The sequence below is a fragment of the Eptatretus burgeri genome, chromosome 11 (genome assembly GCF_056783735.1).
Source record: "Eptatretus burgeri isolate ZD-2024b chromosome 11, Ebu_testis_v1, whole genome shotgun sequence".
In the NCBI taxonomy this organism is placed as follows: Eukaryota; Metazoa; Chordata; class Myxini; order Myxiniformes; family Myxinidae; genus Eptatretus; species Eptatretus burgeri.
In genome coordinates, this window is record NC_140971.1 from 27,332,330 (window position 1) to 27,356,331 (window position 24,002).

A 24,002-nucleotide genomic window follows, 5' to 3' on the forward strand; every position below is an offset into this window, starting at 1 on the left:
TTATTATGTTTGCATGGAGGATAGATGCACCCCAGTACGTGCTTGCAGTCTAAAAGCATGCCTCACCAGTATGTATATATGCACACACTAGAGATGGCTCATAAAATCAGAATAATTTGCAAGTGTGAAATGATTCCCAAGTTCCACCTCGCAGTGTCTGGTCGTGTGTTCCGCTGGTAATATCAAGCAGGCCAACCAGTGGTAATATGAAATAGGCCAATCGGTTCCGAAGGAGTTCCAGCAAGGGGACTTGCTTTTTGGAGCACGGAAGAAAATTGAAAGTTTGCTGTGTCGTCTGCATTTAGGTTGAGGATGGTGAAGAAGACACTTACTTTAGAGAAGGGTAATTTGTTTGCTGGTACCCTGCCCAAATTCCCTGCTTGTGATTAACTGGATAATTAGCACTACCTACTTAAAATGGGAGTGTTGGGGGGTTTTGAGGTGGCAGGGGCATGATGCATGCATGGAATTTGGCTAACGTACCAGCCAATAAACGCTTTTTTCACAACATACCATACCATCTTTCATCCTTTGAACCCTAGCGGCCGTTTTATCAGCCGCTATTCAAACCTCCACGTACCCAAGCGGCCAGGTTTTTCTTTAGGGAGCCCAGGGTGGGGGAGCCGAAAGTCCAAGGAGCTCAGGTGTCAAAGGGTTAACATTCCAAAACTAAATGCAGATGAGACAGCCGACTTTAAGATCTCACCTACGCTGTACCAATCTCTAATGTCAGAATTCAGATATGGCATGAGCTTGATGGTGCAAATGACCTCCTACGTCTGAGTGTCTTTTAAACTATAAACTCTCCATAATATAAAAGCTGATGACCGAAGTGGTAAACATGGACCTGAGATTTCTCCACTGATGCATTGTGTCGGTCACACATGGGGCTGATCTCCATGGATCGTTGGCGTTCTTGATCTCCCTGCCTGTAGAACTCGTACATGATGCGTTCAGTCCATTGGCGGTACAAGTCAAGGGGTTTGGTTGGATTGCTCAAGTCAGCACAATGCACCAGATTCTGGAGAACCTATGAGGCAAAAAAAAAAAAAAAAAAAAAAAAAACTTTGCAGAATCTGAAAAAATGATAAAAATGATGGTGGTAGCAAAGTTTTATATGATTGGGTGACAAGGTGGGGAGAAGATAAAAATAATTGTCCTATGCAACTGCACTTCTTAATTTTTTTCATTATTTACATCCTAACACAACGGATAAGTCCTCATGCAAACGCTTTCCCCAAGAGCAGCATCTTGTCCACAAGCAATAATGTCGATAAATTATTCTGTGGTTATATAAGCTAAGTGACCAACGACCCCAAATGCTCCATACTTGGCCCTTTCCTCTCGTCTTGTCCAATCCTCGCATTCTCCCCCATAGAAATTACCACATAACCATGAATCCATGAGTCACGCCAGCACCCTTGAACACTAGGGGCACCTGCCACACATCCACCCACTTTTGGCATCCATTGCACAGTTAACAGCGTTTTAGAATTGTAGCTGGGAAATAAGATATCAAAGTTAAAGCACACTTCTGGCTTAGTTGCAGTCGGTGAAAGAGAGCCGCCCGTTGCTGAGAGTGGTATCAGCTGCCACACTGTTAACCATTGCCAGTCGGTCTTGTTATTTTGATATCCTATGGTATTTCAAGGGAAATAATTGCTGTGTTTTTGCTCCTTGTGGTATTTTAGAAAATATCCTTACCCCTTTGTGACGATAATACACGTGGGATGTTGAAAAATGCTCGGAATGACATATAATTGTCCAGGAAACGCCAACCTTTTTATTTATACAAGTACATATAATTAAGGAAATACTCCCAATTATATATACTTATATATTGGGAAAAATAAATAAAAGAAAAGTGGGCGTTTCTTGGACCATCGCGAGTAACTCGGGGTCCGATTAACGTTTGGAACACCTATGGTGTCATCGCTCAGGAGTTAATGTCTCGAATGCTGTCTAGAAATCATGTTATGTTCTGACATGATGCAATACAAAAATTTTTGATGACACTGCTCTGAATTAAAAAAAAAAAAAAAAACCAAACTGTCTACCGTACTCGTACTTAATTTAGTGTTCATTCATTCTGGGGGAAGAGGTTTGGTTGCAAGTTTCATTCATTTTGAACTGGATCATACAAGATAAATCTTCAAGTGGATTTGGCTAAAACTGAAATATAAAGAGGTCCCTGGACAGACAGACATAAGGGGAATTCGCCATACGCATTCCAACATACAGATGTCCCAAGGATCAGTTATTCCGTTAAGTACATGTGAGACAGGTCCCTTCCTTTTGTCTTGTGGGAGAACCAAAGGTGTGCGTTGTGATGTCCTTTTCGGGAGGTTATTACATCCAACGGACCATCTAACAAACAAACCGACAACACCACTGAAAAAGCGCTTCACTCACCTAACCGGCGACTCGCTGTCCGAGGCAGAATCTCTGGCAGTTCCTTCTCGGCTTCCACAAACTTTGTAACTTCTTTTTGACGAGTATGGGCATGCGTGGAGTGGGCGCGGGGTTTTCCCAGCATGGCCGAAATCCCGCCCAGAAAGGGCGGACCCATGGGAGGCCCGTCCAATCAGGGCAGACAGTGACGTCTGTTCCACCGAGCCCCCACCCCGTTCGGGGAGGTCCATAAAAGTTACGACGCCATCCTCAGCGGAGAGTTCTTGGGGGGTCGTTCGTCATCGTGTTGGTGTGCTGAGTCGGAGGGTTCGTTAGTTGGAGGGGTCTTCAGTTCAGTGGAGTTCTGTGTGGGTCGTGTTCGTGAGCTGGAGACAGTGGTTGGAGTGAGCCAGTTTGTCGCTGGTTGCCAAAGAAAAAAGGAGGTCATGACGCGGAGGGTCTGCCCACGTCTCGCCTCGGCGGGCCGTCTGTTGCTCTGGTACCAGGACGCCCGACCTTGACTGGGTCTTTCGTGGGTCCTGTCGGCGACCCTGATCTCTGCCCTGGGACTCCGACTGCCCCGCTCGCTTTCCTTCATGGGCACGAGCCTCACGCGTGTGACTGTGAGCCGAGCCACATGACCAATAGCAGGTGCTGCACCGCGGAGCACTCCCTCCCTTCAACGTGCAGGTACCCACGTGAACTGCGACCCCCAGCTCATCTCTCCCTCTCTGGCTGCGGGGATCTTTCAATAAATCGTCCGAGTGTGTGGGCCCGTCTTACAAGTAGAACTGTCAAGTGTTTTCCATCATTGTAAATTCTTGCTTGCATATCCGTGATAAGTCTTGCCCTGTGTCTTTCTTTATTGTAAATAAATTACCATTATTAGAAATGTTGCCAGTTCGTTTCAGTCCTTTCTTGCATTGGTCCAGCATGGTTCGGATCTGAGTTTAGGCGGGTTTTTATCCCCGATTATAATCGGTTCATCCGAGCCGGCATGGCTTTGGCAGTTCCGCTCGACTGCACCCGAACCGGAGTTGGTAGTCTGTCGTTAGAACTGCACCGCAGTCGGTAGAGTGACCCGGGTGAGCAAGACGTGCCGAGGGCGTGGTTCCCTGGTAGTCGAAATCGCGTAGTTAATGAGGTAAATTGGCTCTAGACAAAAAGACCCTACGCTACGCGGTTGAGATATTGGTGTCCACGGTCGGTTCAGCGACCTGCTGGCTCACGGAGTTATCCGGAGCGACGGCCTACAATTCCGGGGAGTCTGGTGGGAGACGACGTAGCCTCTCCCACCTTGTGGTCGTTCTCACTACCGACCCCCGGCCAGCAACAGTTTGGTGTCAGGAGTGAAGATACGAACCCCTCCGCCTCCAAAGACAAATTTATGGGATTCGGACCAGGGGTGTGCTTAGCTCTTAATTTCGGAGGGAAAGGGGGGTGGGGGGTTGCTTGATAAGGGGGTTGCTATCAAAATTTTATTTAATTCTCAGCACGGACCATGGCGGACCAAGACGGACTGGTACAGGTGGGTTCTGAAACATTGTTACAAGAATCCATGGCCCAGGACAACACTAGGCAGGAAGACCTTTCCCTGCGATCAGACCCAGAGGTAGCATTGGGGGTGGCAGCGGCGGTGCATGAGCACCCCCTACATCAAATTTCCTCCACGGAGGACCGAACGATCCCTGTTGGACCTGTGGTGGATCGGCTCTGCCGAGGCCACTTTACATGAGCCTGATGGTGGAGATGATAAGTCAAGCACTGAGAGGCGATATGCAAACACTGAGAGGTGAAAGCAGAGCATGGGAATAAACATGGAAAACTGAATGGATGTGAATATGCAAATGCTGAAAGCGGGTCAGGAAGAAATGAAGGCGGAGTTGGTAAAGGTGAAAGGCGAAATGCAGAACATGGACCGAAAAATGGTGGATGAGATCGGTACAGTACGTGGGGGAAATGACCGAGTTGAAAGGGAGTGTGAAAGGTGTTTGGTCCGCAATGGAAACGGGTAAGGAAGAAGTGACGGATAGGATAACGACGGTTGGGCGAGAGGTGGATGAACTCGGACAGGGGATGAAGGAAATTAAAAAAAGGACAAGGGCAATTAAAAGCAGAGATTGGGTAAAACAAGGCCAGCAGGAAGCAAAGGGGGAATTGGAAGCCGCAAAGGAAGGGTGTAAGATGGGACACGAGGAAATGACAGAAATTGTTAAAGAGATGGGACGGAAGGTCGAGACGGAGAACCAAGAATTGGGGGAGCGATTGAAGAAACATGAGGACGAGACAAAGGAGGGTTTTAGCATGGCGAAGGAAGAATTAACAGGGACACGAAGGGAAATAGAACAGGTAAAAGACGAATTAAATAAAGTGAGAGAGGAGCAGACACAGATAGACGGGAAGGTAAGGGACATTAAGGTGGAGCTTGTGGAATGTCTTGAGACCCGATGTAAGGGGCAGAATGGCCTCCTTCAGGAACAGAGGGAGAGGATATGCTCCCTCGAAGCAGATTGTGACCTGGTGAGTCCAGTAAAGGAAAGGCTGGGCGAGGTGAAGCTGGGGCATGATGCGAAAGGGTACATGCCGAGTTGGGGGGGGCAGAGGCTCCAGGGTTTCTTGGCCAAACACAAGCCCCCAGTATGATTCCGCCCCCAGTGCGGAATGCGAGTGAGATGGCATGGTTGAGTGCACAAGATGGTGCGGGGCGCGCATCGACCCAGACGGGGTTGACAAATTGTCCGGGCGAGTGGCTCGGGCTTCGCGGGGGTAGAGCACCGCTGGAATCCGGAGGGTCCGCCCCTCCATTTTCTCACAAGGACTGGTGAGTGGGGCTCGGAACCCGGGAGGCCGAACGGTGCCGCTAGCTCCGTATGACAGAAAGACCGACCTGAGGGCGTATTTGGCCCAATTTGACCATGTGGCCAGGAGTAATGGCTGGAGCGCGGACGAGAGTGGGATCCATCTTGTAGCGGCACTGCGCGGCGTGGCGGCCGAGGTCCTGACCACATGGCCCCGGGGAGCAATAATGTTGGCAGACCTCCGTTCGGCCCTAAATAACCGATTTGGAATCGAGCAGCAGAGCGAGCTTGTTAAAGCTCAGCTCAGTGGGCGAAAACGACAGTCCCATGAGAAAATGGGGGATTTGGCTTATGATATTCGCCGCGCAGTGGGGATTGCACATGCGAACATGGCGGCGCCCCACGAGGAAGACCTTGCCCTGGATTATTTCATCCAGGCTCTTGCGGGCACCGACACCGGTATCCTGCTGATGACATTTTGGCCGGAAAACCTCCAGAAGGCGGCTGACGCTGCCGCCCGATGGGAGGCAGCAAAGCCGCCGGCTTGAGGGTCCGAGCGACATGCGACAGCTGTCCGGCAGGTGGGCCCCATGGACAGCCGTGAGCCTGGAGCCGGGACTGGTCTTGGCACCCGAGCCGAGCTGGAGGGAATGGTCCAAGACATGATTGACTGCCGGTTGGCAGGGTCTGGACCATGGTAAGCGGCTCACAGGAGGACACGTGGTGGGCCATTGGACAATATCCCAATTCGGAATGGGGCGGGGGGCAAAATTTGAAATACTGGGGGGGGGCAAAAAATTGAAAATATTGCAAAATTTGAAATGCACCGTATCCGGTTAAGTGCTTTAACTGTGATCGGGTGGGCCACCTATCGCGGGAGTGTAGGGCCCCGCGCAGGGAGAGGCCCTGGCCCACCAGACCACCAACTCCGCCCCGAACAGACTGGACTAGCCACCCCCCTCCCCCGCCAGTCCCAGGGAAACTAATGAGTGCCGAGCATATAGGGCCGTATTCGGCAGCACCAGATGGGAAAGAGCCCTCAGCGCTGCGACAGGTCATTTATTGTGGCCAAATTGGCACTGGCAGTTTGACAATTATGTGCAAAATTGTCGGCGTAGGGGTGGACGCTGTTGTGGACACAGGAGCAAGCGCCACGATCATCAGCCCTGTGGTCCTTAATTTGAGTGTGGACGGGTGGGATGAGATCCACTGTCTGCAAAATCATAGTTTGCAGCTAGCTAGCTACCGGGGCAACGCCCCCCATCATGGGGCGTGGTTTTGTGACACTTAAATTGGGCTCGGCTGAAAGAAGGATCGAGGTTTGGGTGGCGGAGGTGTGCGACCCATGTTTAATAGGGTTGGATGTGCTGTCTGCCGGTGGCTGAAAATCGACTTGGGCCGAAGGGTCATGCAGATGGGTGGTGACGAGTTGCCGCTGGGGGGTATGAGCACGGATGAGAAGGTAGAGCTGGAGGCTCCCAACTACGTGATAATCCCACCGGGTGCCGAGGCAATAATTCTGGCATGGTGGCGGCCTCACCCAACCTGGCAGGGCTCCTGTGGCCTGGCCAAACTACTGGCGGGACAATCAACTCCGGGCTTAGTCATGGGCCACACCCTAGTAAACACCGACGGGCCAGTCGTGCCCGTCAGGGTAATTAATGTAAGCACGGAACCACGCACTATTGGACGGGGCACGAAGGTGGCAGATTGCACCCCAGTGGTACAAGTCGCGGAGCTGAGGGACGATAACATCGAGTCGGACCGGCCCCAGAGGGGGTCTCCATAGTCTGGTAGGAATTTGCCCGATCCCATTTGCGAGATGGTAAATCGGAGTAGCGTAGATTTAGAGGACGCCCAGCGGGAGGCCTTACACAAACTGGTCGACCGACATATAGAGATTTTCTCCTTGTCACCCGAGGATATTGGACGTACGGGCCTGGTGCAACATCAGATCCACACCGATGGGGACCGGCCTGTCCGTCAGCCTGCTCGACGGCTCCCTTGGTGCAAGAGAGAGGAGGTTGATGAACAGGTAGAAAAGATGCTCAATGCAGGTGTCATTAAGCCCTCGGGAAGTCCTTGGATGTCAACAGTTGTGTTGGTTAAAAAGAAAGATGGGACCACGCGTTTCTGCGTGGACCATCGCCAGCTTAACAACGTGGCACTCAAAGACTCCCCTGTCTAGAATTGACGATACACTCGACGCCGTTATGGTTCTCAACTTTAGACCTCAAGAGTGGGTATTGGCAGGTGGGTATTTTTATCCCCGATAATCGGTTCATCCGAGCCGGCATGGCTTTGGCAGTTCCGCTCGACTGCACCCAAACTGGAGTTGGTAGTCAGAAGTTGGAACTCTACCACAGTCGGTAGAGTGACCTGGTTCGAGCAAGACGTGCCGACGGCGTGGTTCCCTGGTCGTCAAAATCGCGTAGTTAATTAGGTAAATTGGCTCTAGACCAGTGTTTCTCAAGGTGGGGCGTGGCAATATTTTGGTGGGGCATGAGGATTCAGAACTCTTTTCAAGATCAAAGGAACCATGATGTGGCTGTCTGAGGAGAGCGAAAATAAATACCTAAACTCGACTACTTTGGCAAGGGAAGTATTGATAAATTTTCCATCATCTTATTGAGTCGAATGTGGATTTAGTGTTGTTACCGATTTGCTGCAAGCTCAGAGAAATCGACTGGAAATCACGAAATGTGATTTAAGGCTGAAACTGACAAAATTGGTTCCTCAAATCAAACAAATCTGCAGCCAGCATCAAGGGCAGGGCTCCCATTGAAGTGAGTAGCAATTGAATAAAATTTGCAATAAAGTTTTAATAAAGCCTTTTGAATACATATGTAGTATATACTGTAGTGTCTCCAATCATGGTGGGCGTACGATTTTTTTGAAAATCAAAGTGGGGCGTGGGACAAAAAAGGTTGAGAAACACTGCTCTCGACAAAAAGACGCTACGCTACGCGGTTGAGATATTGGCGTCCACGGTCGGTTCAGCGACCCGCCGGCTCACGGAGTTATCCGGAGCGACGGCCTACAATTCCGGGGAGTCTGGTGGGAGACCCCACCTCGTGGTCGTTCTCGCCGCCGACCCCCGGCCCGCAACAATACGTTGGCACAGGATATTACAGAACGTATGAACTAAACTCTAATTAAAGCCTCATACTTTTTGGGACAACCTACTATCCTTGCACACAAGATCATAAAATTGTTTTTTCAACATTAAGGTATAAAATAATTCAAGGTGAAACATTTATGAGAATTAAAAAATAATAATAATTAAGATTGATAGATGGGGAAATGAAGCTGGAGAAAGGTAATGATGAATGAGAGTTGAAAGAAAGAAAATATCAATTAGAAAATAAAATCTACGTCAAGAAGGAGTGCCTAAATGAAGTCTTGAAAAGGAGCCGAGTACCTGTATACGATCTGTGTAGTTGTCCAGAAGTAGGACACCAGAACTGGTGACCTTCTTTGTTTCTACCATGGTTTTCAGGTCTGCCATGTAATTCATGTGCTTTGACATGTCTGTGGCCAAGACCTGCCTCACACAGATACAGCAACATAGTATTGAGTCAGTACATTCTGGTTTTACCCAAGGTTGTTGTTATTTCCTCACATACGTTTACATTTTCAGTCGTTCTCCTCATTTTACCGTCTATCACATGACCATTTACTTTTGATGCAATTCATTTCATTCATTCCATCATGTTCAACCATTCCTCTTTATTGTGGTCTCCTGCTTGACAATTCTCAGCAGTATCTATGCTTCGTCTTTGCATATGTATTCTCACCATGTCGATGACCATTTTGCGGAGGGAGAGGCGTTGCCGTTGAGCAAGGTTTTGTAGGATGTCACAGCCTGGCTCCTGCAGTAACCTGAAGCCAACAGCCAGGTGGTGGTTCTCCAGGACAGACTCATCATTGTATAACAGAGCAAGCTCTGAGTCTGGAAGGGGCATGGAGTAGCTGGAGATGTAACAGATTACAGAGAAGAGGATTTTTATGAGGATGGCATGAAACAGGTGGATGACAAGATGGACTGTCAGGGAAAGAGGAAGAAGAGATGTAAAGAACTGGTTTGATTGATGATTAAAAGCAGAAGGAGAGCAAGGGAAGATCTGCAGAGAGTGAAGGCATGAGCAAGGAACACATGTTGTCAAACAAAAATAAATGAAGGAGCAATAAGAAGAATTAAAAGTAGGAGCTAGAGTGTTGCGACTTACTAGTATTGATCAGAAATTGGTTGGAAACTCCAGGATGATCTACATCATGGATGGCAGCAGCAAATAAGGCTGCAAATATCTCTAAATCTGTGAAAACGGCCTGCAGGACATGAACCCAGCACAAATACAAATTCCATCTGTAAAATGTAAAGGATATCCCTCATAAAGCCAGTCTGTTGTCAATGAGCAGCTAACTTAGTCTTGATCTATAGGCTGAGACGTTAACACACCCAAGAAAACCCAGACACAAGAGGGGGCCACTTGTCTCATCATGCCTGTGCCATATCTGCACCCATGAAACTCAATATAAACAAGATAATTATGTAGTTGGGTGAGGGGTGGGGAAGGAGGGGTTATAAGGCGGTGGGGAGCGAGGGAGGAGAGGACAGAAATGGAAAGGGGGAAGGAAATGTGGAGATGCCGAGAAACGAACAAGGACAGCGTATTTACAAAGCATACAATGTACCCCTGAACTGCCATTTAATCCTCCATTGTGTCCTTAACTCCACATCGATTTGGGTCAAAAAACAATTTGTCCAAGATAAGAATTTTTAATAACTTTTTTTTCAGTTTGCATTTTTAATAACTTTAACAAAAAAAAAGAAGAGAATCCAATTTAAAGACAACTTTATAGATGTCAACGATCGAACTTTGCATTTGATTATGCTTGTGTGTTCCCAGACTTCTTTGTTTTTTTTTCTCCTTCCACAAGTAGGCGATCAAATCATGACCATTGCGATCCACAACGGGCACTTTCAAATTGCACTGTGGTTTCAAGGGATCCACTCAGTAATGGTTGTTCAGCACCATTATTTTCACGCAGGAATGTGACAGAAAATGAGTCGTCACCAATTACAAACACAATTTAAACAATTCATCGTGATGTCACTGGATGTGACCAAATTGTAAGGCTTATGCGCTGGAAATCAACAACGAAGTCTTCCAGTTTAAACGTCTCGTTTTGTTGAAGTTACTTGGAATATAAATGGTTCGTTCTTATTTGGAACACTTCGTATTTTTATGCCACCGTGGTCAAAAACCGGAAACGCATTGGTTTTTGGCTTGACCGTCAATGTTTTGAAGTCAGTCAAAGTAAATCACACACTTTGTTTTGAGTAATCTAGCCATCCGCGACCGCTCTCACAGCAAGTGCAGGTAGAGAAAGTAGCACATGGGTAGATTGTGTGACGTCCGCAGCATGCATGCTGTTATGATAAGGGTTGTCCGCATGGTATTGATTTTCCAGGGTCATGGCGAAGCGCAGGAACACTTCCTCTGGTATCTGGAAGGTTTTCAGGAGGTCACGCTCCTGAGGGAAACAAAGGCAAAATGTAAAACAATATCTGAGAAGAGGAATAAAGGATGAGTGTTCTGCTATACAGTGTCACATTCTCAGGCGTGTGTGTGTGTGTGTGTGTGTGTGTGTGTGTGTGTGTGTGTGTGTGTGTGTGTGTGTGTGTGTGTGTGTGTGTGTGTGTGTGTGTGTGTGTGTGTGTGTGTGTGTGTGTGTACAAAGGTTTGGGTCCTCGGGATCATCCATTACGCAAAGAAGAAAAAGAAAAGAACAACCAACCAATAATTGCTCTAAGTGCCACTCCACTGATTTTGCAACAAACAGGAAAAAGCAGACATACTCCAAGGTGATGTTTCATCTGTGACTGACAAACTTCCTCCGGTGCAAATTTAATTACAGAAATCATACTGTAATTCGGGAAGTGTCTGATTGTTTGTGTATCTGACTTATATGCACCCTTGAACTGCTGGACAGAATAAGTTGAAAACTGGTGGTTGAATTCACTTGGTACACAGGAAGGTTTTAGAGGGTAAAAAAATATTCATAGTCCTAAAGGTTCAGGGTGGAGGGAAGCCCCCAATTCTCTCTCTGTAAATATGCATGGTATAGCGCTACTCCTGGTAGAAGGGGGTATGACAGGTCAAACTAAAACACCAACCTTGAGGGAATTAACCCGTCGTTAAGGACAGGTACTTCGCTAGTCAGGAAAATTCAATACATTAAAATGACTACAGAAACTGAAACAATACAAAATTGACTTTAAACGGTGGTTTGTGATTTAAATGTTTGGTTTCACATTCTGTGGCCAAATATTACACTGTTGATACTCAATATGACTTGTTCGGTGTTTACATCCACATTGTGTACCTGCAGGATGGTATACAGGATCACCGTGAGGGGACGATTTTCTGAGTACTCTGCAACTTTGACAATATCCATACCCCACTTGTTAATGTCCTGAAGTTCCTGTATGGAGGAGAGACATACAAGAACAGTGAGTGTGGGTACGCGTTGAGATGAAGATGGTTCGATGTGAGTTAGAGTGGAGATAAAGTAAGACAATTTTTCAGGTGTCAGAGAGATAACATCAAATTGCTGCCCCACCTTGCCAAGTAGATCTTCATGGGCACAGGTGACCCCATGCTGGGGAGTTGGGATGGGAGGAAGTGATGTCTGGAACACAGTAGCATGAACCCCACTAAGTGGGCTTGTTTGGGTGCGAACCTTCTGCAATTCCCTTGCCCTGCAGCCAACAATCACAGGGATGTCCACTTCTTGCTGTTTGTCTGAAGAAAGGATAAAGGGATGATAATGATGTAATAGAGATGCAGATACAAAGAGAACATATAAGTAAAGTACATAGAGTGAGGAAAATGGGATAAGAAAGAGTGTTTACCGAGAAAAGTGCTGGCGATATACTCGGAGACTTGGTTTCCTGATCGGCTCGTTTCCGATAAATGAGAAAGCTCCCTGGTTAGCAAGCGCTTGAACTACACACAGGAAGTGAAAGAGGGAAAATATTGATGGTATTTCAGTACACGTGTAATGAAGGATACATGTGTTCCACAAAGCCAACGTCTCATTAGTTTGGTTAATTGGTCTCCAGTGGAAAAAAAAAAACCAGAAAGATTTCTCTCCACTCAGTTAGAATTGGGAGCCATTGCCGGCACAGGCTATCCCCTGCTTATATTTGTGATATTTCCCATTCTGTCTGACTCCTCCACTGTGCATTCTGTGACTCCATGGGACTGACTCAATCTGTGAACTTTCCAACCCAGAGTTCTCCCAATGGCAAATCCTCCCTTCTGGACTTGGTGATGACAAACTTCCCCACAAATGTCTACTGCTCTTTCTCTGCTTCAAATGGTTCATCTGGATCATGTGCTTGTGAAAGGCAACATCGCTCTGGCAATTCTCAAAGAGCGGCCTCAACGCTGGTGAGTCTGGTAGTTCACTCAAGCAAATTGGCAGGGGATGCAAGCATCCATCTCACTTCACGACTGGTCTCCCATATCTACTGCCCCTGATGGAACTCAACCTTGGAATTCTTCCAAAGAATATTATATATATATATATATATATATATATATATATATATATATATATATATATCTCTCTCTCTCTCTCTCTCTCTCTCTCTCTCTCTCTCTCTCTCTCTCTCTCTCTCTCTCTCTCTCTCTCTCTCTCTCTCTCTCTCTCTCTCTCTCTCTCTCTCTCTCTCTCTCTCTCTCTCTCTCTCTCTCTCTCTCTCTCTCTCTCTCTCTCTCTCTCTCTCTCTCTCTCTCTCTCTCTCTCTCTCTCTCTCTCTCTCTCTCTCTCTCTCTCTCTCTCTCTCTCTCTCTCTCTCTCTCTCTCTCTCTCTCTCTCTCTCTCTCTCTCTCTCTCTCTCTCTCTCTCTCTCTCTCTCTCTCTCTCTCTCTCTCTCTCTCTCTCTCTCTCTCACCTTTCTTCCCACCCATGATACACTGAATCCTGTGGTTAGGCAGTTGCTCTGAAACAACTTGCCTTCTCTTCCTGGAAAGCAAACCCAACTAAAGGCAATCTTAATGCATTCCAAAAAGTCCACAAGTGTTTTATCACTTGCAAAATCGAAGAATTTTCAAGTATATTGGTCAGTCGATTTTGTTGGGTAGTTGATATAGTCGAAAAAAAATGATTTTTTTGAGATTTGTTCTACCCTTATTGTCAGTATTTAAAATGGCGATTTCAGTTAATACAATGGCGATTTCGATGAAACTTGGTTGGTAGGTTCATACCATGACCTAGTTGTGTGCAAATGAGAACCGTTGCTATGGACACCACCGTTGCCTAGCAAAGGGACTTTAAAATTTTTGAAAAAATCATTAAAAATTTTATTTTTTCGAAAATCAAAAATCGGGCCACGAGCGACTGTGGGCAGTACATTCAGCCATATTGTCAAAAATTTCCAGCCGGATCCTATGAAAACTGTTGGAGAAGATAAACTTTGAATGAACCCTGGTCGAAAACAATAAAAAAAACGAAGTTCGTTATATCTCAGAGACTATGAGTCAGATATACATGAAACTGATATGGTAGGTTCATGGTATGTCCTAGTTATGTGTGAGAAAGAACCGTTGCTATGGACCCCTCCGTTGCCTAGCAACGGCCGAAAAACCTCTAAATGTGGGGGTATTTTAACAAAAAAACAATCTGCAGCATTAACCCTTCAAGCTATAATCATGAATTTTCTTGCGCTTAATCCTCAGGTCATTCCCCATCGAACGGGCCCATCGCGTCAGGTTCTATTGGGTAGGCGACTACCCATGTCTGGCTGTCCGCCTACCGGCTTGTTATTCTGTCTGTCTGTTTATCACCGACAGGTTACAATTTTAACCTGCTCCTCATGAAACTTCATCACATAGTAGAGTTTGTCATAAGGAAGAACCCGATTGTTTTTTTTTAGGTCAAAAGGTCAACATAGGTCAAAGGTCAACAATTTAGGTGTGATTTCTAATATTGTCAATTTTCATCCAATTAACTTGAAATTTGAAGAATATTTACATTTCAGGTCACTGAATTCAAAGAGCCAATTTTTTTTAGGTCAACGTAGACCAAAAGGTCAACATATGCCCAATTTCTAAAATTGTCAATTTTCATCCGATTGACTTGAAATTTGAGGATATATATGTTTAAATATATATATATATATATATATATATATATATATATATATATATATATATATATATATATATATATATATATATATATATATATATATATATACATATACATATACACACACACACATATATATATATATATATATATATATATATATATATATATATATATACACACACACACATATCTATATATACACACACACACATATATATATATATATATATATATATATATATATATATATATATATATATATATATATATATATATATATCTATATCTACACACATATACATACACACACACACACACACACACACACACATATATATATATATATATATATATATATATATATATATATATATATATATATATATACATAATAGTCAGGTCACTGAATTCAACCAGCCAATTCTTTTGAGGTCAATGTCGACCAAAAGGTCAACATAGGCCCAAGGTCAACAACTTCGGTGGTATTTCTGAAATCCTCAATTTTCATCCGATTGACTTGAAATTTGAAGAGGATTTATATTTCAGGTCACTGAATTATTTGTGAGGTCAATATTGGCCAAAAGGTCAACATGGGCCAAATTTCTAAAATTGTCAATTTGCATCCGATTGACTTGAAATTTGAAGAGGAGTTGCATATTTGGTCATTGAATTCAGCCACCAATCGTTATTGAGGTCAAATTTTACGTTTTATTGATTTTGCAAGTATCATGCTCTGCACGAAGTCTTCTTCTTTATTTATACATATGCAGACTGTGGCTGCTTGGCTGCGTCACTTTCTGGGGGTGCGGCTGTGCCGCTGATGCAATTCCCGTTACCAGCATGCTGGTACTCATTTTGCTGACCTCGGTAGGATGACAAGATGTGTCAACCCTACCTGGTGTAAATTCAATGACCCAACAGGGGCTTGAACTCAGGACTCTCGGACCTTAAGCCAACCACCTTAACTGTTAAGGCAACACGAGGCCTGCAACAAGTCTGTGTCCACTCAAGGGAGAGCCAGAAAACAATATCTGTTCAACCTCAAGAATGAACTTTCAAACTTGTCTCCCTCTTATAAAACCTGGTGGTGCCTTGGTAAGTCTGCCTCCCCTCCGTCACTTAAAAAGCAGTACAGCCGACTTCACTCGTGAGAAAGCCGAATATCTCAATTCTGTGCCCATGCTACCCAGTCACGCCCTACTGCTCCTGGACTCCATGTCTTTTGCACCTGGGAATGTAGAGAAGTTTCCAGCAGCCCTCGACAAATTCTGCAACTGGAACGGATGGCATCAGCTCACGTGTCCTGAAAACTTCCACTGCTGCGTTTTCACATCCTCTCTCTCTCTCTCATTTTTACCCTTGCAGTTGCCTGAGGTAATCTTTCATCTGCTTGAAAATCAGCCAAGAACACTGTATTCCATAAGAAAGGTGCAGAAACCGATCCCCATAACAGACCTATTAGCTTACTTCCAATCAGCAGCAAGATCATGGAATCCATAATTGCAATTGATATGATATCCTTCCTTTTCTCCAATGGCCTCATCTCAGATCACCAATTTGGTTTCAGACCAGATTACTCCACCTTGGACATTCTGCTTCAACTCACCCAACAATGGATGGAGGACGTCAATGTCAGGCATGAGGGGAGAGCAGGATTCCATCAAGATGTGCAAGAAAGCCTTGGAGGTGGAATGGAGTTCGGGTGTGCCAAGGAAGGACTTTGCACGACAGAGGATGCCTAGTCGGCGAATGGCTTTGGATTCCAATGTTGAATTGTCGTTTGGGCAAAGAAAGATCATGGCTGACAGTGAGACCCAAGAGTTTGAGTGACTGGACTTATTCAAGAGGGTTGTTAAGAAAGTAGATGGGAGGGTTCGTGGTATGGTCTTTTTGGAGAGAGAAAGTGTGTGTGTGGGACTTCTCAGGGTTGACAATCATATTCTCAGTGGTTGACCAGTTTATGATTTTGTCAAGATTTGAAGAGAGGGAAGAGACTGCTGCCAGTCTATGTGAAGGATGAGGGATGTCATGGCAGAGGGTGGGGTCATTAGCAAATAGATAGAGGATTTTCAGAGATTCAGAGAGATCATAGATGAAGATCAGGAATAGAACTGGGCCCAGAACACTGCCTTGGGGCACTCCAGCCTTGACAGGGAGAGGAGATGAGATGAAAGAATTTCACTGAGTGACACACTTTGGCTACAAGAGTGGAGGAAGTTAGGAAACCTTGTGTGGAGTTTGCCTTGGATTCCATAAGCAGACAGTTTGGAGAACAAGGCAGGATGCCAGACTGTATCGAAAGCTCGAGATATGTCCAGAGAGACGGCCCTGATCTCTTGTCAGACATTGAGGGCCTTGACCTTGTATGCAAAAAAAAAAAAATCCACACTGTTCTACATTTCCCTTGTTTGTCAGTTTTTCCTGTCTCCTTACATTTTACTTGGTACTCAGCCTTGTTTACAGTTCCCTTGTCCTCTAAGTATGTACATCCTTATGCCGCTTGTGTTCATTCTTTCCCCATATCTCGCTGCCCCCTTACATGCCCAACTTCCTTTGCCACATCACTCCACCAACGTCATCCCGTCGTCATTCAGTTCCTCATTGTTGGCGTGGCATGACATTGCTCTGCCACTAATAACGAATAAAACCACAGTATTCTGTAGGATTACGACTCAAGCCTCAACGTAGTGTGGACGGACAGCAAGTGAAAAGTGTCCAAAGTGTCTGTGACATTGAAATGAGCCTCATTCTCTGTAGAAAAAACAAACAATATGTCTGTCATTTGAGCATTGATCTCTGTACTGGTTTGGCACTGCTTTGAACCGTTTTCTTTCATTGTTAATGAGTTTCTTTCAAAGTGGAAAAACTACCCAATCAGCCTACTGGTTTCAATTATAAATGTTCTCTTCCCCGGTCCCAGCTGCCTGGGATCCCTGATACTCCAAACACAATGGCTCTTGCGTTTCAAAGCTTATCGGTAAACCAAGTAAGCACGCCTATCCTTGCTGCATTGATTCCCACACTGCTTGATGATCCTTCTTATAATTGTAGAGTACTAAGTAATCAAAATTACAACGTACGTGTATGTTGTGTACAAACACTGGATTCACTTTGCTACAACATAATTCCGTAAATTCAGACACAGCGAGGATTTGTTAAGGATCAGGATTTTATAGGATATTCCATTTATCCTCATAAACGTGCATATTGAATATAATATTCAATGCAAGAGAGCTCGTTTAATGGTGTATTAAAGGTGACTAATAATGGTGTGGAAACACACACCTGCAGTGCGGTGATGTGTAATGAAATGACAGCACTGTGAAGGCTTTCAAGATACATCAGAGGGTAAAAACACCCTCCACTTTACAAATGGTATGCTATTGAAGCACATCTCCACTATAAATGGATGAGGTGTGTGTGTGTGTGTGTGTGTGTGTGTGTGTGTGTGTGTGTGTGTGTGTGTGTGTGTGTGTGTGTGTGTGTGTGTGTGTGTGTGTGTGTGTGTGTGTGTGGCATATTTTTTGTGTTCTACTGAAGCTTTCTGATGTGGAATGTGATACACTGAAATGATAGTCATCGTCTCCTGAGTTTATTCGGCTAATTAACTCCAAAAAAACTCGTAAGAATTCACATGTTTTAAACGCACGCCTTGTTAAGGTGTAGAAGACAGCTTAATAGGTCCTTCCACAGAATGGCATTGTAATTTCAAAATTAATAACAAAAACAATGATAACATTGTAACAAAGGATATATTAATTAACACTAATAATATTAACAATTATAAGAATATTAGTATCATTTGGCAATGATAATAATGAATGTATAATCCCTTAATAGTTAAGGTGGCTGGTTTAGGATCTTAGTGGCTCGGGTGGCTTGGGGTGGCTGGCTTAGGATCCTCGGGCCCTGAATTCAAGCCCTGTTGGCTGCTGAATTAACACCAGGTGGGGTTGACTCAGCCTGTCATCCTTCTGAAGTCAGCAAAATGAGTACCAGTGTACTGGTAGGGGGGGGGGGGGCACAGCATCAGCAGCGCAGCTGCATTACCAAGAAATGATGGCTATCCTGGCAGCTAAGCTGCCATACACAAGAACAGAACAGAACTGCAGCAGCATTATGGTGTGAAAACAAAGGGGGCGGGGGTTTAACTTCAGCTCTGGGCCAAGCTCATCTGAGCTTGGTGAAAGGCAAGTTAATGCTCAAGCAGTACAGCAGGCAGGTATGCTACAAGGCCATGAACACCAATGAAAATTTGGTCCATCAGACCAACGGGCCCACGAGTTCACGCAAACGTGTCTCATATTAATATTCGAAGCAGAAAACCCACCCAGGAAGATTATAATTGTGTGAAAACAGAATGCGAGGTGTTCAATGGAAATGTGAGTGAGGATAATCAACTTAAAACACTCAGTGATGAAAAATATTACAAATTCTCTAAATAAAAAGGGCAGTTATTGAGAATATAACCTCCCATTGAAAATGAAAATAACAAGAGGCGTTTGACTTGTGTTCACATTGATGTTGCCTCTTTGGTTAGACTTAGACACACCAGGAGTGCACTCGCTGCACATCAGCAATACGAGGGAACCAGCACGAGAGGGACACTTACATGGGGTAATACGAGGATCAGTGTGAGGATAAATGGCCACTTGAGACAACAAGCTCCAGCAATGAATACCCATACTAACCCAGCCTTGGACTGACTGACTCTTGTTCATCTCTTGAAACTTGTAGAAAGTAGTATTCGATACAAGTTCCCCGAGAAGGAACTTTAACACAGGAGGCCACAAGGCCCACTGAGCCTGCAGCACACTGGCTGCCAACCCATGGATGTTTATTAATGTTCAACCATTTTCAAATGCTGAACATCAAGCAAGGATGCGACATGCACCTTTTTTTTAATGTCTTTGGTATGAGTCAGCCAGCTGGGATTCGAACCACAGACCTCCCAGACTCAGAGCAGACACTCGAACCGTTACACCACCGAGTCTGGTAGAGATTTCTGTTGAAATCAGTGGCTCGTAGGTAGTATTTGTAGAGTTAAAGGTGACGATGGTTGTGTGGTTGGCAGCATTATTTATTTGCCTTTGACAGTGGCATAAGAGGTGCCTCACTGTGTTCATATATCAGTACATTTTGGCTTGTTTGGCGTTATCATGGGAACACAGTTCGTGCTGTGAGGTCTCGCATTCAAATCGCACTCACTGTAATGTGTCGTGTTCGCTTGTCTATTGTCCACTAATGTCCTCGATATTCATGTTAAAGTTATATTGGTGTCTCGTAATGTCTTTGTCCTGTATGTGGTTGATGTGCAAGCCCCTCCTTGAGTATGAGCTTTGTAAAAAAGAAAAATATCTATTTTGTGAGTCACATTATGTCGTTCTTACATATTAGAAACATAGTTGAGAGATTACGAGGACTGTACTCAATTGCAATGCATGCATGGATTCAAAATATTATCAATATAGTTATAGATATATCAGGCACTAAAATGATATATATATCTGTCTGGTGCACAACGAAGAAGCAGGATGTGCATCTCAACAGCAAATTGCCACCCAACCACCTCTCCTTCGGAGGGGGGGGGGGGGAGGGGAGAGAGAGAGAGAGAGATTAATACCTTGGGCAAAATGATTGCACACTCCCATGGATGGAGGCCACTCTGTAATTTGAGTGTCACACCCGAGCCTTTGTCTTTGTGACAAAAATATAATTGGCTGTTCTTCTACTTATATACTGTACAGGGTGTTCTTAAAGGACCTGGACAACTTTGGTTGTTAATATATTTAGAACCACAAATGATACGATACCCTTTGGTTTATATGATACAGAAACTCATAAAGTTTTGTGCACACCATCAACACACTTCAATGTGAGCTCCATTTATCACAACCAGGCCATCAAGGCGGAACACGAGTTCTCGCCATGTTCAGCTCAGCATGTTTGCATCCACCAGTGTGCAAGCAGCTGTGATCCGAGAACGAAGATCCTGCAGGTTTGCCACCTTGGTATTGTAGACAACATCTTTGACAAACTCCCACAGAAAAAAAAAAAATCAAGGGGATTATGTCTGGTGTATTGTAGCGACCAGGCAGTTTATCTGTCTCGGCCAATCCAGCGCCCTGAAAATTTTCATTTAGGATGGCTCAACCAACGAAGGCCCAATGAGGTGGAGCGCTGTACTGATGAAAAATGATATCGGGTTGCAGGTCTTCAAGCTGTGGGAGGGCACAGAGGGCCTTCCAAGATGTTCATGTAAATTGTTGAGGTCACTGTATCCTCCACAAAGAAAAACAGACCCACCAAGCGGTTTTGGAGAAGGCCACACCAAACATTGACCTTTGGACTGTCGTGTATGTGTTCAATGACGACGTTGGGGGTTTCAGAGCCCGAGATCCTCACATTGTGCCAGTTGACCTTCCCGATAAAACTTTATGAGCTTCTGGATTACAGAAAACAGAGTATTGTCGTATCATTTGTGGTACTAAATATATTAACAACCAAAGTTTTCTAGATCTTTTTACAACACCATGTATATATATATATATATATATATATATATATATATATATATATATATATATATATATATATATATATATATATATATATATACATATATATATATTTTTTTTATATATACATATACGTATATACATATGTATTCTGTACAGTACTAGCAAAGGTACCTGGCATTGCTGGGCAACACCAGGTCCCTCCTCCCACCCCTTACCTTGCTCATCCCACCCCACCCCTACATCTTACTCTGTATTCCCACCTCATCCCTTCCTTCTTCCCACTCATTCCCCTCCATCCTCCACCCTCCCTCATCCCACCCCTGCCCCTGCCTTTTCCCACTTCTACTCCTCCCACATCCCACTCACTCCACTGCTTCATCCAACCCCACCCCTTCCTCCAAACTCCCACCTCACCCCTTCACCTCCCTCCTACCACCTCCACCTCTCTCTCATCCAACCCCTTTCCTTGTGTCTTATCACCTCTACCCCTTCCTCATACCACCCCGACACTCCCTCATCCCACCGCACCTCCTCCCTCCCTCATACCACCCCTACACTCCCTCATCCCACCGCACCTTCTCCCTCCAGTCTCCCACCCCCTCCCCCCCCTCTGAACTCCCACCTCAACCTTTCACCTCCCTCCTCTGACCTCCTCCTATCTCACCCCATCCCCAACCCTTCCCCTCCCTCTTCACACCCCACCCTTGCCTCCTCCAACCCCATCCACTGCCTCCTCCATCCAGACTTCCACCTCTTCCACACAACAGGTGATGGCTCGTGTTTTTATAAGTTATGAATTTTGAGAAAATTACTATTTAAAACCCCCTCGAAGGTGTATGGTGGTTAAAAAAAAGCGATCCTATAAAGTTTCGTCACAATTAACATTCGCAACTCAGAGGAGTAGTGTCAGAAACAAACAAACAAGAAGAAGACGCCGTGCAGAGCACGATACTTGCAAAATCCATAAAACATATTTGACCACAAAAGTAATTGGTGGTTGAATTCAATGACCAAATTTGCAACTCCCCTTCAAATTTCAAGTAAATCGGATAAAAATTAACAATTTTAGAAATGTGGCCTCTGTTGGCCTTTTGGCCTATGTTGACCTCAAAAAGAATTGGTGGTTAAATTCAGTGACCTGATATGCAAAATTCTCTTCAAATTTCAAGTCCATGAGATGAAAATTGAGGATTTTAGGAATACCACCTTAGTTGTTGACCTTGGACCTATATTGACCTTTTCATTGATGTTGACCTCAAAAATAATTTGCTGGTTGAATTCAGTGACCTGAAATATAAATCCTTTTCAATTTTCAAGTCAAATGGATGAAAATTGACAATTTTAGAAATCCGGCCTATGTTGACCTTTTGGCCTATGTTGACCTAAAAATAATATGTGGTTGAATTTAGTGACATGATTTGTAAATCCTGTTCAAACTTCAAGTCAATCGGATGAAAATTGAGGATTTTAGAAATCTCACCTAAGTTGTTGACCTTTGGCCTCTGTTGACCTTTTGACCTCAAAAACAATTGCCTTCTTCCTTATGACAAATTCTACCATGTGGTGGTTTCATGACAATCAGTTTAAAATTGTGACCTGGAGGCAACAAACAAACAACCAGACATACAGACAAACAGACAGAATAACAAAATTGACTGACCAATATACTTGAAACATCTTCGATTTTGCAAGTGACAAACAAACAAATAAGAAGACGACGTCGTGCGGAGCACGAAACTTGCACAATCCATAAAACAAATTTGACCTAAAAAATAATTGGTGGTTAAATTCAATGACCAAATGTGCAACTCCTCTTCAAATTTCAAGTGAATCGGATGAAAATTGACAATTTTAGAAAAGCGGCCGATGTTGTCTTTTTGGCCTATGTTGACCTCCAAAATAATTGATGCTTGAATTCAGTGACCTGAAATATAAATCCTTTTCAAATTTCAAGTCAATCGGATGAAAATTGACAATTTTAGAAACCCGGCCTATGTTGTCCATTTTGCAAGTTACAAACAAACAAAGAACGTCTCGTTTGCTTTTATATCGAAGAAAATAAGTGTTGGTGTAATAATAGTGCCCTGTTATAGCAAAACAAACCACCTTATTGTGAGGTGGTTGTGGAGGTTGGAGATGGCAGCACATGGGTTGCTTTTTGCAGGGTTTATAGTTTGGAGAAGCTCGCTAAAGTGGTAACCTTTTTTTTCTACAAACTCTTCTTTCACCCTTGAGAGTTATGTTGTTAGACGAGTAGTAAAATGATCTTACAATCGATGTATAGCTTGTGTTTGTACTATTTTCAGTTTTTGAAAAATTAGCGCATTTGAGAGGTCACGTGACTCCTTCGCCGAGCTTACCGATAGATAGATTAACATCTGATACCATATTTGACGATCGGAGCTCACAATCTCATCAATTATATTGGTGTCCATTGAAATGCAAAAAAGATTTGGGCTTTTTATAAAGCATTGTATATGTTGTTATGGTTTTGGAAAACTTATCCAAGGGGGAGAGCATGCATGGACACGTAGGTGACCCGAGGATCAGTTATTTCCTTTGTCTTTGTTTAGATAGTCCTTGGTCCCTTGTCAAAGGGCTGTTTGAGGGTCATGCGTTGGCTAGGCTGTGTTTGTCCTGTGTAATGTCTTCTCCCCTCCCCTTCTGTTACTTTCAATCTTCCCTCCTTTATCCCATCAGCCCATTTCAACCGTCTACCAATAATCTCCGTTCCTTCAAACATCCTTTCAGCAACCCCTCCTTCACCCCATCGGTCTTGCCTTTGGCTTCACGGCTGTTCGGTCGTCCCTCGGTCCAACGGAGTTCCTCTCCATTCGTGCATTGCTTAATTGGCACGTTCAACTGGTCTGTGTCATTAACCCATGAGGTGCTCTCACATGCGTGTTTATGTCGCATCTCAAATGCGTATTCATGACGCTTGGTGCTCGTCATGGCCTACGAGGTGCGGCGCTTCTCGCAGGTGTGGTACAGTGCAGAACAGTACGAGTGAGCATTTTGCACGTGCGGGGAGGCGGCTGGGGGCTTCTGTCGCAGCTTTGGGCGCATAAAGGGCGGCTGAAGACTGTGTTGAAAGTTCCCTCAGAATGAGTGGCAATTTACAGAGAGA

General features: G+C 44.6%; 1 protein-coding gene across 5 annotated transcripts in view; it reads right to left on the reverse strand.

Annotated features, from left to right (window-relative positions):
• The window catches only part of LOC147016729 (3',5'-cyclic-AMP phosphodiesterase 4C-like), a 171,456-nt gene that overhangs the window by 15,309 nt on the left and 132,145 nt on the right, over positions 1–24,002 (reverse strand). For all 5 annotated transcript variants that reach the window (XM_085847863.1, XM_085847861.1, XM_085847860.1 and 2 more), the window contains 8 exons: positions 12,109–12,202; positions 11,817–11,998; positions 11,580–11,678; positions 10,563–10,727; positions 9,419–9,518; positions 8,987–9,141; positions 8,611–8,733; positions 848–1,030 (listed from right to left, as the gene is read on the reverse strand). In XM_085847863.1, coding sequence (XP_085703989.1) covers positions 848–1,030; positions 8,611–8,733; positions 8,987–9,141; positions 9,419–9,518; positions 10,563–10,727; positions 11,580–11,678; positions 11,817–11,998; positions 12,109–12,202 — 1,101 coding nt within the window. The remainder of the gene's footprint in view (positions 1–847; positions 1,031–8,610; positions 8,734–8,986; positions 9,142–9,418; positions 9,519–10,562; positions 10,728–11,579; positions 11,679–11,816; positions 11,999–12,108; positions 12,203–24,002) is intronic.